General features: G+C 38.6%; 1 protein-coding gene across 2 annotated transcripts; it reads left to right on the forward strand.

The window, feature by feature from the left end:
• The first annotated feature begins 1,593 nt into the window (after positions 1–1,593).
• Positions 1,594–19,250, forward strand: onecut3b (one cut homeobox 3b). Of its 2 annotated transcripts, XM_073857946.1 has the most exons (3): positions 1,594–3,234; positions 3,956–3,966; positions 17,809–19,250. In XM_073857946.1, the coding sequence occupies exons 1-3, from the start codon at positions 2,201–2,203 to the stop codon at positions 18,099–18,101; spliced, it is 1,338 nt and encodes a 445-aa protein (XP_073714047.1). In that variant the 5' UTR covers positions 1,594–2,200; the 3' UTR covers positions 18,102–19,250. The 2 variants fall into 2 exon arrangements, 1 of the variants encoding a protein (XP_073714047.1); XR_012359510.1 differs by lacking the exons at positions 1,594–3,234; positions 3,956–3,966 and adding an exon at positions 12,834–13,181 and having other exon boundaries at positions 17,809–17,946.

Genomic DNA, 19,250 nt, shown 5'->3' on the forward strand with positions numbered 1-19,250 from the left:
CATGGTGACAAATTTTATTCACTTATCTCTAATAGGTTGCAAAATAAAAACATTGGATTCACATGCAATGATCTAAACATACAACTAAGAATATTTGCTTTAAAAAATAAAATACTTGAATATCTCTTTAACACTTATAAAGAAACATGATCATGATAAATGTTTTGAAATGTGATTAACAAAATCATGTAGACTACATATTAAATTACCTTTTTAATATTTTGCCTTGTTGTAGAGAAAATAATATTACATTTATTCATTTGGCAGACATAAACTTTGAAGCGACTGAATTAAGTGCATTGAAGGAATATATTTGATCAGTAATTAAAAACCATTGAATCCTCATATAAACACTTACAAACTCGTGAACTCTTTAAACTCTAGTGTGGAGTCTAACGGAGGGTGAATTTAAGGCGAGCGCGCCTGGACATTCATCACAGCCGCGCTCACGCCGCGTGCACACTTAACCGATTCACTGTTGGCCCGAGAAGCGTAATTTATTTCCGATAGAAGTACTCGTCAATAGAGGGACATTAAAGCGAGAAGACACAGAGCTCATTTGTGTAACGTTGACTAAGACAGCTCTAAAGTGTGCCCATTACTTCTGCACACCTCTCTCTCAACTACAGTATATACAAACCAACTGCAAAAAGTTTAAGTAAGTATTTACATATTTATAAATGTATAATATGTTGCACCAGAAAATACTTAACTATATCGTTTAAGTAACATTTTTGGGTTAAATATATATTTTTATCACTGCAGTGAAGCAGTGAGTATTGGCCTATGCAATAATACAATCTGCATTGCGCAAGTTACAAAACATTAGAGTTGACATAAATTCAACTTAATTAAGGCTAAAGATAAAGACAATAAATTCAATTCCAGTGGTATCTCAGAAGCAAAGATTTTAGTATCTATAAAAAATTTAGACACCTTTCCATCTGTACCACCACACAAGTTACATTTTACAACCTATAAACATTTTATTAATTGCAATTCTATTTCACATAAAATTATTTTCGGAGAAAAAATGCAAGATTATATCAGATACCTGGTTTTACCTCGATTGTGACTGCGTCTCGCCGAACCTGGTGCTTCTGGGCTCGCGCTCCTTCTCTGCACCAAAACTTTCTGACCTGTACTCCGCCCCCCCACCCTGGGTCAAAAAACATAATTAATCAGTGTCAGTCAATATATTGATCAGATTTATCAATGACCACCCAAAAGGAACTACAAGCATTTCGTGCCAACGCGCCAGCAAAGCTTAAAACGCGGCGGCCTATTCTCCTCTTTTCCAGCTTATTTCAGTTCTTTGGTTAGAAATAATAGAATTAATCTATATTGTGCTTCTCATAACACATTTTGTTTAAAGCAGAATAACAGAAATCTAGAACGCAGGAAGGTAAATTACTCGTTAAATAAATTATATTTATTATATAAATATAAATAACCAATAAACTCCATATCTGCACAATATTATATTACTATTATGTTGTATTGTATTGTATTGTATTGTATCATATCATATTATATTATATTAGACCTTTTATAATTATTTACGAAACATTTGAGGAAACGGACATTTTATATACAAATTTCTTAAAACAAACAATTTTGCATTCTGGGAACTTGAAATTTCAGTGTTAAAATTTTTTTTTTATTTTAGAACACGACCCAAAAACAATATTCAAAAAATGACTATTATATTTAGATTTAGCCATATATGATTATCATGTAAATCAATATTCTATATGTTCGTCAAAAGCTTACACTATGAAAATATTGGGTTGTGTTGTTTCTACTCTAAGAGATGCAGTATTGGCATATTGCATATACAGTCGAGCATTTAAACAGGTGAGTCTTCAGCACCGTGGCCAGCGAACGTCGCGTACAACAGGCTTTCAATAGACGCACGCACAGACGCACGCTGGCGCGCGCGCACTCGTTCAAAGCCAGACGCGCGTACAGACTCCTAATAGAAGCGCTGTTGTAAGGCGAAGGCACGCACTGAGCGCTCCGTGTGAAAGAGTGAACAAGCGTGATTTAACACAGGACAAAAGCTTCAGCACGTCATGTTGGACTGACCCGATACTCTCTGAAATCGATGGATTGCTTTTGAAAATCGTTTTCGAGAAAATAAGGTCTTTTCTGGAGGTCTGAGAGCAGGAGCGGGCGGGAGGCGATATAGCCTTTCAAAATGGAACTCACAATGGAAAACATTGGAAACATGCACAGCGTTTCGCACTCACAAGCGGGAGACCTGATGAATTCCTCGCATGGCAGACCGTCGTCAGCTTCCCACCGGAACCTGGTCTCCCACGGACGCTCCGCGATGGTGTCCAGCATGGCTTCGATCCTGGAGGGCGCCGGCGAGTACCGGAGCGACCCCGCGCTTTCTGGTCACCTCCACCCGGCCATGACCATGTGCGAGTCGGGAATGAGTTTGTCAAACACGTACACCACCCTCACCCCCCTTCAACACCTGCCGCCCATCTCCTCGGTCTCCGACAAGTTCCACCATGCCCACCCTCACCCGCATCACCACGCCGCTCACCAGCGACTCACCACCGGCAACGTCAGCGGAAGCTTCACGCTCATGCGGGACGATCGCGGTCTGGCCTCTATGGGCAACCTATATGGCCACTATCCTAAAGACATGTCCGGCATGGGCCAGTCGTTATCCCCGCTCTCCAACGGCCTCGGTTCTCTGCACAATTCCCAGCAGGCGCTCTCCGCGTACGGGCCCGGCGCGCACCTCTCCAACGACAAGATGCTGTCGCCGGGAGGCTTCGATACCCACGCGGCGATGCTTTCACGGAGCGAGGAGCATCTCGCTCGGAGTTTAGGGGGCCACGGGCACGGTATGATCTCCAATCTTAACGGCATGCACCCGCACAGCCACTTGCACTCGCAGGCAAACGGACCCATGCTGGCCGACAGAGAGAGGCACGGCGCCGGGCCCGGACAGAGCGGTGGCTCGGGGCAGGCGGAGGAGATCAACACAAAGGAGGTGGCGCAGAGGATCACGGCGGAGCTGAAGCGATACAGCATACCTCAAGCCATTTTTGCCCAAAGGATCTTGTGTCGGTCCCAGGGAACACTGTCGGACCTCCTGCGCAACCCGAAGCCATGGAGTAAACTCAAGTCCGGCCGGGAGACCTTCAGAAGGATGTGGAAATGGTTACAGGAACCCGAGTTTCAAAGGATGTCTGCTTTAAGACTTGCAGGTCAGTCACCATTAACCCTCCCCATACAGATTTAAGTTAAAACAAGACTAATCTTACATTGTACAATGTCACACCACAACCAGCCGTCGTGTTTTCACTCAGCAGTTACTTAGCTAAAGAAAAAAGTTTACATACACTCATAAAAATAAAGTTCTTGAAAAGGTTTTTTGGCGGGCTGTTTGGTTCCATAAACAACCACACAACATTTCTGATGCACGCGCAGGTTCTTAACCTGCTCGATAAAGATCATTCTACTGACTATAAAACGTGGAAAGAAATTGATCTTTCTTTTATACTAAAAGGGTTTTTGCAGAACAAAAATAAGGTGGTTCTTTAACATCGCCACGAGAAGCTCTTTTATTTGTTTAGGCTTTAAGGCACTGATATGCGAATAAACTGTGAAGGCCAACACCAGGATACAGTTTAGAAAAAAATACATAAAGAACATTTACACATTATAATAAGACAGATTTCTGAAACACATTAAATAATCGATTGATAAAATAGCATATAAAAATGTTTGTTATAAATGTGTGCCATGCGTTTTTACAAAAAAACTACTTAAATTGAAGCTTCATTTATAATAATAACTTAAAACCACATCTAACCAATGAAACCTATAGGGCTAGGCCTGTTTACATTTTCACAGGGTTTTTTATGAAAACAAAAAAATGGTTCTGCTGTTTATGTGTGAATCTGGTGCGCCTTAGAAGCGTTTCGTACAGGAGTACAGTAGGTCTTTATACAGTAATGTGTGTGTGTGGATGTCTCCGGACTGGATGACCATCAAACATTTAAAGAACGATTTGCTGTCACGGGCTGATCAGGGGATAGACCGACGACAGATGGGAGATCGGTGCTCGCTGGTTCCCTTGTAAAATGCTTACATTTGTGTCTTCATTGGTATCTTTTCGTCCTCGGGGTCCATTTGATACCCCGCGACCCTCTAAGGGGTTCAGAAAGCCGCGGCGCAAATAAGCGGCGTGCGCGCGCGCTAGGGAGCGTGACCTCCAGCCGATCGATAGCGCAGTTTCCAGCTCCGCTTTAACTGGAGCGCGCAGATCAATGTTGGACTGGGAAGTGAGAGGCATCTAAACGCACTGACTTTCATTTGTTTTAATTTCCCTGATTATGCTCTTGTTTCCATGCACGTGTGATTCGGGCTGTATTTGCACGTGGCTGATGTTGGAACTGGATGTTTTTCGCATTTCGATGAAGGTCAAATGCAGTCACTGATTAATACATTTTAACTAAACTGTAAAAATATTTCATAACTGAGAGCTTTCACGTCACCTTGCGTTTATAATAGTGAAGACACGTGTTAGCTTTCATCTAAAATGAAATTGAGGTTGTGACTGATGCAGCCATATTAAATAATAGCATGAACTGAGGTGAATTGGGCCATGTTTTCACATCTCCAAAAATCATCTTTCTTTAATGCTGTTCACTCCTTCATCAGCTACGACACACAATTATAAATGCAGATTTGTGTACTGTTGTTGGCTCTTAAGACAAAAAATGTTAAATGCTTTTAAACAAAAAGTCACTTTCACCTTACAAAAAATAACAATTATACAGTTAAAAACATGGTTACTATAGGCCTAGTTAAACCATTTTTTGTTTGCAAATGATAATACACACACAAAGTGTGGATAAAAGTGTCTACATGTAAATCTCAAGAGAAACAAACTAAAGGTGATGAAATTTAGTGTTAGATCTTTAATTTAAGATATATATTTCAGCAATAAAAATATTCACGTTAAACAGGTTTTAGGAAACAACAAACAAATAAAACTTAAGTTAATGAAGCCATTTGTGGTTCTAGCTGTAAATACTCTCCCATCTCTATCCATCACATTGATATTTTAAATTGATGAGAATATGAATCAATAGGATTTCTCCTTTTAGCTTCAGTGGGGTTGTGAGGATCAGTAAAAGTGTCTGTGTGTGGTTAGGGAGGGCAGCATTAGTGACCTGCACAGGGACCTCCGTCCAATCTCTCTACATCTGAATGTCTAATGGATCACTGTGATTAATTGCTCCTCAGCACAACTAAGACATCTTCACAGTCTCTCTCTCTCTCTCTGAAGAGCAATGTCTGAACAATTAAAATAGTGTTGAGGAATTACTGGTTATTTTTGTTTGGCGATCTCAAATCTTAAGTCAATTTTTTTTTACCTGTGATTGGCTCTTGTCATGATGTGTGAATATTCAGAACAGGTGTTGTGTTGGCGCGTGTGGTGATTCTCTGCTGTATTTTTGATCTGTTTGTCTTTTCGGGTCTGCTGTCTGAAAGTACAAGAGATCAAAGATCAGTACAAAATTCTGATCATTCTTGTTTTGTGTTTTATTATTTTGCTGAAATTCTCATCTATTATTCTTGTGCTTTTCATAAAGTATTATGCTTGTTTCCAAGTTGCTTTGAATTTGCAAAACACATTAATGTAAATTTTCTGTATCTGCATTTTGCGAGCAAATCAAATCCGTCTCCGGCGTTGTAAATGAAGCAGAGTAATGTAAAGCTTCAGTAAGCGATTGACAGAGTCTCTCACAGCAAAGTTCTGAGAATACTTCAGCCGACGATTACATGAAATTCATTCTGCAGTAATGAAAGTGCAAAAGTAAAGCAGAATATTTCATGATTTGATTTGAAGGTTCTCATTAAAACTGATTATATAAGTTGGGAATGTGGAATGGAATGCCCTTTTCTATAAAGGCATTTCATTCATGACACATTTTTTTGTGTCCAAATCATAAATGGCTGAGATCGGGGCTTAAACATTTTACAAGCTGAAGGTTTGAATCATAAACCAGACTTTACAAGTGCAAGGATATGGATGCACTGAGGGCTTAAGTAAATCCATCTTGTGCTGCAAACCCATTCATTAAGAACGAGCCTCTAATAGGCCTTTTTACAGACACCGTGAGGGAATTTCCCTTCAAATAAGAGTCTGTTTAATAACACATGTGAAGAGTAGGAGACTTGTGCTAAGCTCAGAGATTAAGGTGAGTGTATCACGAGTCAAGACATCTTAAAGACACTCGTGTGTAATCCACAGCACAGCGAGACAAACTACAACTGCATGCCCAAATCAAAATAACATCATTTAACTCATATGTTGTAATGATTCAAAAACATTTCATGCAAATAAAACAAAGAGAGTCATTTATAACAGACAGATATAGAAACAATGTCTCACGCTGATGCTTGCATGTACTGTATAAAGCACTGTTCAGGTAGTCACATTTTAATCAAATATTGTAATTATTGCATTAGTCATATTACATATAGGCCTGCATCACAGACAAGCTTAGCTAAAACCAGGATGTCTTTTTTAAACATGCCTTAAAAAAAGACACGTCTGATGTGTATCTTAAGACAAATCAATGGCACTGACATATTTTTAAGATCTGTATGTGTATAACTCAAACATGTGAAACTGGGGGTTAATATAGTAAAGAACATGCTGCTATAATGATGTTAATTTCATTTTTTTAAATGCATATTTAACCTAATGTTATGGTTCTGTAGTCTAATCTTCCAGTAATCGTATAATACAGCTCAATAGTAACTTGAACATACCTGCATTGTAGAAAACAAACCGGGTTTAACTTTCAAAATGTTTATTTCCGTTCTGAGTTTCCCAAAGGACCGACTGAATCAATTCTGCTCAATATTTAGACACAGATCTTCGTGTGTTTATGTGTGAGAGAGATGAGATGTTTTTCTGACTCATGTTGAAGAGCAGTGTTGTTGTTTTACCAGACTAAACTGATGTCAGCAGTCTTTCTCTCTTCATTCTGCTGAGCTTTTACTAAAGCACATGTGGACAGTGCAGATTCAGACATTAAACTAAAGTTACTCAAATACATTTGACAATCAGACAGTTAATGACTCGGCAGGCATTTTAGAAACTTTCGATGAAGTGACACAACATTTCATCAAAGTAATCATACAGATAAACACATTTACAAATTGCTATCGTACATTCAACCACTCAATCATTCTCATCCTTCATCATCTCAATCATTCTTTCATTCTCAAAAACACATGATTGTGGGATATAACAAGATACATCTATCCCTAAACTCAACCTGGATGATGTTAAGCATTAAAGTGCACCTATTATAGCCTTTTTTCAAGATGTAATATAAGTCTCAGAATGTGTCTGTGAAGTTTCAACTGAAAATACCCCAGAGATCATTTATTATATCATGTCCAAAATGACCCTATTTGGGTGGGAGCAAAAAGGCGCTGTTTTAATGTCTGTACCTTTAAATGCAAATGAGCTACAGCTCCGCCCTCCCTTACAAACAGACAGTGAGCGCTTTTAGTTCAAATAGATCTGATTAATAAAGTCTGAGACAATAGTATAGTGGACAGATTACAACTTGCTGAGGGCGGAAACTAATGCTGGACTGTAAGTGGGCGGGGCTTTATCAATGTGACCTCACATTGATGAGATAATCAAAACGGCATCTCTAATGAGACCGCTTTGGTTTAATGGGCAGGTGGATTTTTTTCATTGTATGGTGGTTGTGTTTACACACTGCCAAACACACATTATGTCCAAACACCTTGTAAAAGTGGATTTTAGTAGGTGCCCTTTAAACATTAAATCTAGATGTGTCTGGTGGCCTTCTGCATGCTACAGGTTTATTCAAATATTTTTTGCATGGTCACCTGCATATTAATAAGCATTTGCTCATCTTGTGACCGTAACAAATGTTTTTTATCAGATATCTACTGCGCTGTGATATAAGTGTAACATTGTGACACTAACAGACCATTAGCGACACAATAACAACAACAGAAGTCTTTTAACAATGACACAAGCCTCTCATGCATTCATATGAAGGTAGTTTCACGAGTTGGCATAAACGTAATCGATATCAAGCATATTTGGCGTGCTGTCCGATGGGAAGGCTCCAAACCTGGAATATTAGCCCAAACCCAGAGTCCTCCCCCCTCTTAAACTGGGATAGATGAGAGAGAGGTGATGGGCAGGAGGAGGAGGGATGCTGCAAAAACTGTCACGGGACAGAGGTGAGGGACGGCTATTTATAGACACCTCTTTGTGCTGGTTGGTTGGATCACATGACCATGCTCCTCCTGAACTTGTAAAAGACAGTAAAACACCATCCAAACAATCACTTAAGCCGTTGTGAGAAATGCTCAGATGTTTTCGGCGGTTACACATCTCATCTTCACTACAATCTGATGATCTCTGGGTTGAACGCAGCTCAAACGGTCAAATGAAAGTCAGTAGATGTTGAGAATTGCTGGCCGTGACAGAATCACAGTCCGTCGTGTGTTACAGCTTCTGTCTCTCACATTCACATGTTTGCCTGGCGCTGCACGTATGAGAGATCAATAATCCAACACACCCTCCATCCCCCCGTTTACTCGCCCATTCTCTCTGCAACACCTCACAAAAATATTACCCACCATCCATTACGACTGCCCACAGTGCTACTGAATCACAAGAACAAAAATTCACATGCAGCGTCTCAGATGAGCGAACAGACTGCTGAATTCAAGAGAAGTAGATGATGTGAAGTAACACAAATCTCATACGGTTTATTTCTTTTGCAAATCTTACCATAGCATCTTTTACAGCTGAGTCACTGATGTGTGTTTGTGAGTTTATCTTATACGTTTAAAATGAGATAAATCAGGCAAAGCACCCCCCCCCCATCATGTTGACCATCAACAACAAACATCATTTACTATAAAACAACTCCAAATACAACAGACTGCTAACATGGTCAACATCAACACCATAAATAAAGCCAGCAAACACTAAAGCAGTCATCTTTTGTAATAAAATTAACTACTGGGAACTTACAAACCCTTACAAGTCAAGCTGAGACAAGAGCTTTTACACACACGCACGCACACACACACACTTTATACTTCAAAAGAAACCAAAACAACACAATATTTTTCTCCACGTTGTTCAAATGTCTGGAAATAACACTTAGTGTATTTTAAGGGTGCACAAATCTGAACAGGTAAAATCTTCAAATATGTAAGAGATGATATCTGACATGAAAGCAGATGTAGAGGTGAGGCGGCCATTGATCGAGGGTGAGAGAGATTTGACTTTGTGAGAAACAGAGGATGGAGGCAAGTTGCTGAAATGATCGATCGGTGCTTTAATAATTGATAAGGGAGTGTGGAGGAGACCTGAAGCCCATGTTACAGAGTCAGTTCTTGGTAAGCAAAGAAAACCGTGCAACCAATACTCACAGACAACATTAACATCGGCTTGATGAAGAACAGAAAGCTTTAAAGAGAAAAAGTTCAAGCGAAGGGAGATTTGTGATTATCACTGAGACAGAAGTGCTCCAGACCAGCAGCCGCTCATTTACATACTGGACTGATTATCATTTGTGTGCGTGTCAGCAAATACAGCAGATATATGAAGGTTGAAGTTGTGTAACACAGGTATGAATGCATTCATCTGACACCACAGAGGAGTCCAAAGGTGAGACGGCACTGATCATATGGGATTCAACATTTTAAAAATGAAGAAATTTGATTTTATGTGAGACCAAATGTGCCACATCTGGCAACACAAGATGCTCATTGAAACTCTCTGAGATTATTAAGTTCAGTCTGATGAGACGCCTGTCAGTGAAGCAACAGGGAGGAAACCAAATGAGACATTTTTCTCAGATTCATGGACCTTATTTAATGTTGATCAACTGACCAATAGAGGATTACTCAGATGTCTGTATATGTGTTCACGTATGCACTGGGTCACGTCTGCAAATGACAATCATAGGTTTAAATAGCTGTACCTGTGCATATGCAGTGTGTGTGTGTGCGTGTGTGTGTGTGTGTGTGTGTGTGAGATATTGGGTTATAGAGTGTGTCTGTGCTACACATTGTTAAGGCTTATCTGACTTGCGCTGAATCTGTATTGATTTCCTTTCTCCTGCATCTCTGGGGCTCTCGCCAGCAGCAACCGCAACCAGCCATGCAAACATACACAGACACACACACAGACACGCACACACACACACACACACACACACGCACACACATTCTGGTTTCCATGTTTTGTGGGGACATTCCATAGACGTTATGCATAACGTAAGCTTGTTTCCTCATGGGGACATCAAAATGTCCCCACAAGGTCACAAAAATACTGGTATTCGTGACACACACACACACACACACACACACACACACACACACACACACACACACACACACACACACACACACACACACACACACACACACACACACACACACAACAGTATTAACAACACTCTTAGTTATTGCTGCAGTAGATACTAGAGTACATATAAAAACAGTATACAGTAGTGGGCGGTGGGATCTAGGCATGGGCCGGTTTCAAGGTATATCAAGGTTTTAAACAAGGTTTCAAAACCACTAAAATGTTCTGTGATACCGTCTCCAAGGTATGAGCTGTACAAAATTCATTAAATCAATAAGTCATGTGATTGATTTGATGTTTTCATTGAATATACATTCTGAATATTATATATTTTTGAAAGCATATTATAATTTAAAGGCTTTATTTTTACCTGAAATTTGAAAATAACACATTTTAGTGTTGCAATGGCAATACTGCAACACTGTGATATTTTTGCTAAAGGTTATCATACCGCCAGAATCTTATACCAGCCCATGCCTAGTGGTATCTGCTCAATATATACAGCTGGAATGAATCTAGTCCTTAACATCACACATCATGAGCACACGTCACACAAAAGTGTTCGTTTCTACATCAAATAATGCACGTGTTAAAGGTACAAGCAAACTCATGCCACAGATGTTTAAACATTTAAAACATTAAACTACTGCTCTAGTTATTTAATCACATACAGTATGCAGTTCTTTTAATCCCATATTAACTAAAAGACTACAAGCGACTCGATTATCTACATCATGAGGAAACAATATTGGTCTAAAGCAGCATTCATTTTAAAGTCACATTGACCTCGATGAGGGGTCAGATGTTTATCTGAATGAAAAAGATTTTATCCATTTTTGCAAAACCTTTCACAACACAACACTGTTTCAGAGCTGCTTATAAACACAACATACACAGATATGAAACCAAGCTTTTAGATTTACTCTCTGTAGACGAGTCCTTTCAGATCAATCAGACTGTCTATGAATGATGTTTAATTGAGCTGGAGGAGATAGATCTGGTCTGTCAGATGTTTGTCTACCGACACATTGATTTTGCAGACCAGTTAGGAAACTCAAAGAGCTCTTCCTCATCTGGGCAATATTACAATATACCTACTGATATTTTCAGTAAATCTGCTCATATCGTAACTGAATGCTCTTCTAAACACGTGCAAAATAATGGTACCAGGCCTTGTACAGTTGTGGGGTTTTATGGTGTATCTGGCACCTACAATGTACAATTTATGTCCTCTCAGCATTACATCAAATAAAAAGTAACATACAGTATGTCTCCTTTTCTAAAACACTTAAAGTCTTATGTCCTATAAGATTGAGAGATCGATTTTATTCTGATCTGCCAAAATTATCAATTTTAATCTTTTACAATTTTTGCAGGACTGTATGTCAGTGTGATTAAGACAGATCAAAGTGAGTTAGTTAATCAAGATTATTTAATTTATGTTATTTTTATCTTATGATATTACAGTAAAGAGAGAGAGAGAGAGAGAGAGACAGAGAGAGATAAAAAAAACTCGTATATCTGTAAAATAATAGGTTAGTACTGTCAATATTTCATATAAATAAATGATACACGTGAACCGCACATAAACGCATTTATATATATTATACTGTATATAATACAGTGGGTGTGTGTGTGTGTGTGTGTGTGTGTGTGTGTGTAGTTGTGTGGTTTAAATATTTAAAACAAGCGAATTATTTAGTCCTCTGCGGCTTTATAAATACGATATAAATGTAATGTAGTACAATTCAACATTAAATAAAACATTCAGAAATATCAAACTAACAATTTAAACATCTATATCGCTCGTCCTATAATTGTATTTTATTTTAAAAACGATTGTAATATAGTTTTACTGAATTATTACTAAATAACGGGTCTGGATTATGTATCGAGTCCTGTCTATGTTTTTTGTGCTTTTTTCATTTGTTTTCCTTCTGGAACAGAGACATTTTGTTGATATTATGGAGCATGACTAAATAATAAATGCGTTCATAATAAACGCACAATAAATCATAACGTCTTAGAGAAAATAATTACAACATAATAAAAACTTATTTTTCTACAATTAACAAAAATTGCGCTATGCGTTTGTCTGACTTTAGAAAATCAAAGTAATAAAACGCTGAGAATGCAGTGAAATGTTTGGTTTGGTTTAGTCAAAGTCTCCGAGAGTTTAAACCAACTCAGATCACGCGTGGATTTTTTTTACATCTTTAGCAGGTCGACTGCTCATTTACCTGCCATTCATTTATTTATTTTTATGCCTGCAGTTATTTCTCCAAATTTCAGAACTTTATCACGCAATGTAGCCTATAATAAACTAGGATCCTGATGAATAAATCTGAAATTACTTCAATTCATTTTATTATTATTATGTTTTAAATTGAGTGGATTAAGAATTAAATTACAGGATTCGTGTTTCATTCCACTAAGGTTCCAAATGTGATAAAGTACTGTAATAATTTCATAAATTAGAATTTATCATTGCTTTACACAAAAAGATAACTATTATTGTAAGATTTTAGGTATCAGTTGTATAATTTAATCTCATAGTGTTTTTAATGTCACAACAGCATTATGTCACGGGTGTGTATTGTTGAATGAAGTTGTGTTGAAGAGGATTTAATTGACATGACTGTTTCTCGCCAGCAGTAGCCCGGCCCGCTCGGGAGAGGGTTCGTTTCACCGCACCCAAAAACAGATCCGCCTCGCTCAAGCCATCGATCCCGAGCCGAGCTGTTAGCGGCCTGGTGCGGTTAGTTATTGATCCCGCCCCCTCCCCAGCCACGCCCATATTCACACACACACAAACACCTAAAGCATGATCATATATACACACATGTACAATAACTGTAATGTTCACAGACCTGTTAGTTACTAGTTTACTGTTTTATACTAGTAGGTAGCCTATTGTGTATGACATTAATATTATCTAGACATCATTCGGACTGCACGAAAAAAAAGGGTTTTTAAATATTTAGCATCAAAAAGCTATGGTTCTGCTGTTGTTGTACCCCAAACACGCAAAAATCTAAATGTTTCCACAGAATTTGAAATGGACAAATTATATTTAGGATACGAATATATTCTTGTTTAAATGTGTTCAAATATGTGGGTGCTCTCATGCATATAAAATCCTATAATACAGCAAAAAAAACACACACACACACACACACACACACACACACACACACACACACACACACACTTCAGCAACAACGATTTACAAAGATAAACTGAATTATCGCAAAATGATCAGAAAAGTGACAATAAAAAAAATAAAAAATGCAATCGATTGCATTTAGATGAGGCAGAGACTTTTATTTTAAGCAACTAAGAAAGCTCCTGGGATCGAACCCATGACATTTGTGTTCCTCATGCAGTGCAAAACAAATAATCATTTCATTTATGACGATTTATACCGCATCCAAAAATAAACGCAAAATAAACGCAAAATAAACGTTTGTCCAGGGCCGAGTTGAAGAAAGATTAAAACAGTGTCTCAGTAAAGATTATCCTTAACAGATAACTAACAGGTACTGTGTGCATGCTGTTTTGTCTAAACAGGTTAATTCTTCCTGGTTTACTGATGTGTCGCGTTTACCGAGATCTGCGCATAGCCTAATCAGTTTAAATACAGACTGGACAATACATTGTGTTTACATCTGTTTAGGGCATTATTAGTCAGAAAAAAATTTGAACTCTGTCATCATTTACTCGCCTTGAATGTAGTTCATATCACAGATGTAGACGGCGATGTTTCTTTCTATTGAGCTCTAAAAAGGGAAAGAAAGCGCCAAAGTTAAAAATAGTTAACGTGACTCAGGTTAGTCTCTCATGCAAGTGTTGTTTAAATCACGCTTTTGAACATTTAAACAAGGCACCTTTAGATAGGATAGTCACTGGATTAGATATTGGTTCTTGACCAATCAACTGTAAGTGCGAACTAGGCCTACGCAAGCAAGTGAGAGAAAGCACGCGCCTTGCGCTGTGATGCGTCTGCATACACGTGTTTGCGTTGATCTCATACTTTAATGCTCAAAAACATTTGCGAAATAAATGCACGCAGCAACACGACGAGGATTTTATTTCTTGCCCTATATATTGGACTCGGTCTGTTTACTCAAAATCATATCAAAGATAAAATGTTTAGTTGATTTATTTTACACCAACATTTGACTTCAGCCAATGATGATGATAACCTTGCTTTGTTTTCCTTTTTTGATAGATTTAAGGTATTTAAAGGCCCAATATTTCAAATCTTTGAACAGACTGAATGTTGTTGTTGTTTTTATTCTTAACTAAAAGTGCGTCTAATGCACCAGGCAAAATCTGCGTCTTTCTTCTGTGTGCTGTTGCCCTAAAAGCTACAATCATCGATTTTCCTCTGTTTTCTCTTGCGCACGTGGTCCAGTAATCAGGGCCCCTTCCCGCGTTATCGATCCGTATTGATCCTCGAGCCCAGCGCGCGCCCACTCGCGGGGAGACTCAAGAGCGCGTGACATCAGGAGGCGGAGGGTGCGGGAACGAGCAGAAACGATGCTCGATACAGAAACACGAGACAATCGGACAAAAGATCTCTAAATATGGGTCAGAGAGGAGGAAGAGCTCTTGTATGATTTTTAAAGGGAAATTTAAAACTTGATTTCTACATCATTTCGTTTCTCTCGTGTACTGAATGCTTTTATAATACAAAAAAATCAACATGCGTTGTAGTTATACATAATCTTAACATGTTACATGTCCAAAGTGAAATTTAGATGAATGTAAAACACAGACAGGCAGGCAGATAAATAACACATGAGCAATGTTAATGTAGCATCTGATACGTTGTATTATTTGTGATTGTGCGTATATAAAAAGTGTTTAATTTTACTCTGTATGTAGGCCTATATGTGTGTGTGTGTGTGTGTGTGTGTAGTGGTATATGAATATGATGGATGAGCACGCTTCTGCTTTAGACGGCAGCAGTAAACAGATTTGACTGTGTAGGCTGGATCGATTGGCTCATGGCTCTCTGTAATTAGACATACAGAGCTCAGACTGGCATCAGCCTTCTCAGCACAATCTCACTGGGGGAACCCTCACCGCAACTCTCTCTGTGTGTGTGTGTGTTATAGTAATACACAGAGAGAGAGAAACAGAGAGAAATCTTATCTACAATATCAAACAGTAAGATTGAATGAATAATAACAGTGAGGATTGTAAACTGAGACATGATTGAGTCTCTCTTTCTCTGTGGTCGCAGCTCTACATTGATTGTATCAAAGGTTAAAAGCGTTAAAACATCTGGGCCTGTAACTCGGGATTTGTCGCCTGTTTGAAGTGGTTTATAGAGTCGGCTGTGACCACAAACACATAAATGTATAAATGGTTGTGTGACTACAAACAGTGGATTTTACCTGAGGGTTCTCAGACATTATTCTCACAGACAGACAGGACACACAAACTCATTCTGTGTATAATGTCCATCGCTCACCCTTCCCCGAGTCATTTCATGAAATGGGGCCCAATTCTCTTTTGAACAATTTCTGTATGATTTTTAAACAGCATCATCATTATAACTGTGCTTGTTCAAGCAAAATTAATGAAAAGCTATCTTTATTTACTTAACGCTCAAACTAAACTAGCTGCAGCTCTCGGTGGTATCAGGGTTATGGTGTACTAGCATTATGAGTAAAAATCAACAATCTGAAATACTACGCAATGAGTGAATTGCATTATGGTATACAGTGTGCCCTGTTGTTACTGCACATTTTGCTGAATCAAGCAGATTAGTAAACAAACATGTGTATACTCAGTGTACAATATGCATACTTTATAATGCAGAAATGGTACATAGTTCGATCAATGTTTCACAGCAATGCCAAAGAATCACTTTTAAGTCAAATGATCCTTCAAAATTTTTTATTTCTTACCATTTGATAGTTTGTAAATGTTTAATCTTTAACCTCTATAGTGCATCATAAAGGTTCTGTGGATGTTACGGCAGGGATTTGAACAAGGACCCTGAATATGATGAACCTTTTGAAAGGGACCCCTACTTAAATGTATCAATTTATTTATTTTTTATTATAACGAATAAACAGTTGGCAACACTCAGAGTAATGCTGGATGTTTAAATTTTTTTAATTCAAATTTATTTGTAGGCTACTGCAGCAACTTTAACAAAAAACTCGTTTCACAACAGCTTTACGAACAATACTGCTCTAGTAAATGAGATAACGGAGTGTAATTCAAAGGAAATGTAAAGACTTTTGGGATGTACTGTATGTAGCAGGAAAGAAGAAATAACAAAAAAATGTTTTTTCTTTTTTCCCCTATGGGTCCCCAGACCACTGCTTTATGGAACCGTACAGCCCAACAAAGGTCATTTAAGGGACCTTGATTTTTAAGTGTATATTATTCGGCACATATATGCCTATGACTTTTCTATAAACAGTACAGCAGACCTAGATTATGTTTTTTATTCTACCCTGTTTTCCATAAATTAATATTTGTTTGTGAATGATTGTGAAACCAATGCATATTTTGTCATGGCACAATTTTGTTAATAAAATATAAATAATTAAAAATGAGCATATAAACAATAACTGAGTAATGAAAAGGATTGTGCTGTATTGTGGAATAATTCAATGCAAAGCCTTCAGTCGTGACTTATTGACGATACAGCACAGCCTTATTGCTTTTAAAAAACGATTACCACACACACAAATATTAAAGCAAAATAAATAAACATAAACAATAATGTAATCATAGTAAAATGACTAAAAGTCTTCCAGTATCACATATGTTTACATTGTGCAGTGATACACAGCAGTCATAGATGTGCTTTATCATAAATAAACCATAGCCATTGACCAATCAGAATCAAGGACTGTTTTATAAATATATTTAAGTTTGCTAGCAGATTTGTGTTTCGTACACTTTACCTAAAGCCTGTTTCATGAAATGACTCGACTGATTCTGTTGTCGCCGTTTTCGCTCAGCTGCATGTTTATAAATCTGCACATTGACGCCTGGTTTTACAGACAAGGCTTAGATAAAGAAAGGACTAGGCCTTAGATAAACTAAGATGTTTAAGCATATTTTATACTAAATGAAATTGTGCAACACTCACTCTTATTAGTAAAAAATAAACTTTTTTTAGTTAAAAATCTGTGACGTTTTGGCCACTATCAAGACATCTTTTTATAAACATGCCTTTAGACAAAGATAAGAGTGGTGTTTATCTTGAGACAGATTTAAGATCTGTCACTGTAAGTTATATTTAGTTGAGATAACTCAAACATGTGGACCAGCATTAAGCCTTGTCTGTGAAACCGGAAGTGAAAGTAATGAAGTTAAATGACATTTCTCTCTCTCTCTCTCTCTCGTGACAGCATGCAAGAGAAAGGAACAAGAACAGCACAAAGACAGAAACATGGTACCCAAGAAACAGCGTCTGGTCTTCACCGACCTGCAGCGACGAACACTCATCGCGATCTTCAAGGAGAACAAGCGACCCAGCAAAGAGATGCAGATCACAATCTCTCAACAACTGGGCCTCGAGCTCTCCACCGTCAGCAACTTCTTCATGAACGCCCGACGGCGCTGCGTGGACCGCTGGCAGGACGAGCACGCGCCGAGTCCGGTTCAGCCCGGAACCTCGGCCACCACCTTCTCCAAAGCGTGAACGCGCCGGCGGTCGCAGGTGCGAGCGCTTCGCGTGAACCTCCTCACATCCAGCAACAGATGACGATGAGCTGCGGTGCACATCAAACCTCATACACGTCCTCATTCGGGCACGGCTGATACAAACAAGCGTTTTAATTTGAAAACAGGACTTTTATTTCAGTGTGTTTTATGTGTGCGTTGTGATTTCCCACCCCGTGCTTGATATTTGAGCTAAACCTCAGTCTCTGGGTTACTGAAGCTACGATACGAAACATTTCTCTCTCATAGAGCAGCAGAAAGAAAGAAGGCAATAAGTATTTTAGCACACGTGACCTCCCCCCAATCCCAGAAATCTTTGATTTGTGGTACCCTCGCAGTGGTGACCCCGTGTTTGACCTTTGAAACACACACAGACACACGCGCGCGCGCGTTTTCATGAGAATAGGATCAAAATGTAGGCCCGTCTGTTGATATCCAGTAGATATAATATAGAGCAGAGCATCAGACAGATATCAGATCTATTCACTGCCAGTGTGGTTCGTTGTTCTTGCTTCAGCACAATGATAAAGGGATGCAAAGAATCAATCAATCCTCTGTATTGACCCCTAAAGAATCATTTTACCGTAGGGGTCTTACAGAGGAGATAAATCTGCATAGAGCAACGGCGCCACCTGCTGGACAAACTCATACATGAACACCTCCAGTTTACTGCATTCACTGCAGACTTCATGTGGGAAGCATGCTGTGCTATAGAAGACACAAATTTACAACCAATTCATGAATTATGGAGAAACCAAATGGGCAGAATTTGGGGTTATGCAGTTTAGTTTATTCTGTGTACTATATGTGGAGATTAGGGATGCGCTATACAACAATTTTGTGTCGATATCGATATTTGATTACTTAAAATGACATCTGATACCGATAGATATCGACAATTTTGCTTTTTTCTCCTTGTTTCAAATGATTCAAACAAGACCCAATTCAGAATAATCACACAGTTTGAGTTTCTGCCCCTTGCCAGGATATAATCTGCCCTGTTTTTAACCAATCGGCCGATGTCTGTAGTGGGAAAAATGCTTTTATCTGCCGATTATAGGCTGATATCTCCGTGCATCCCTATGGAGATTGTTCATTTATTTTACAAGGCAACAAACTAGATTTGATA

This window comes from Misgurnus anguillicaudatus, chromosome 2 (genome assembly GCF_027580225.2).
Source record: "Misgurnus anguillicaudatus chromosome 2, ASM2758022v2, whole genome shotgun sequence".
Classification (NCBI taxonomy): domain Eukaryota; kingdom Metazoa; phylum Chordata; class Actinopteri; order Cypriniformes; family Cobitidae; genus Misgurnus; species Misgurnus anguillicaudatus.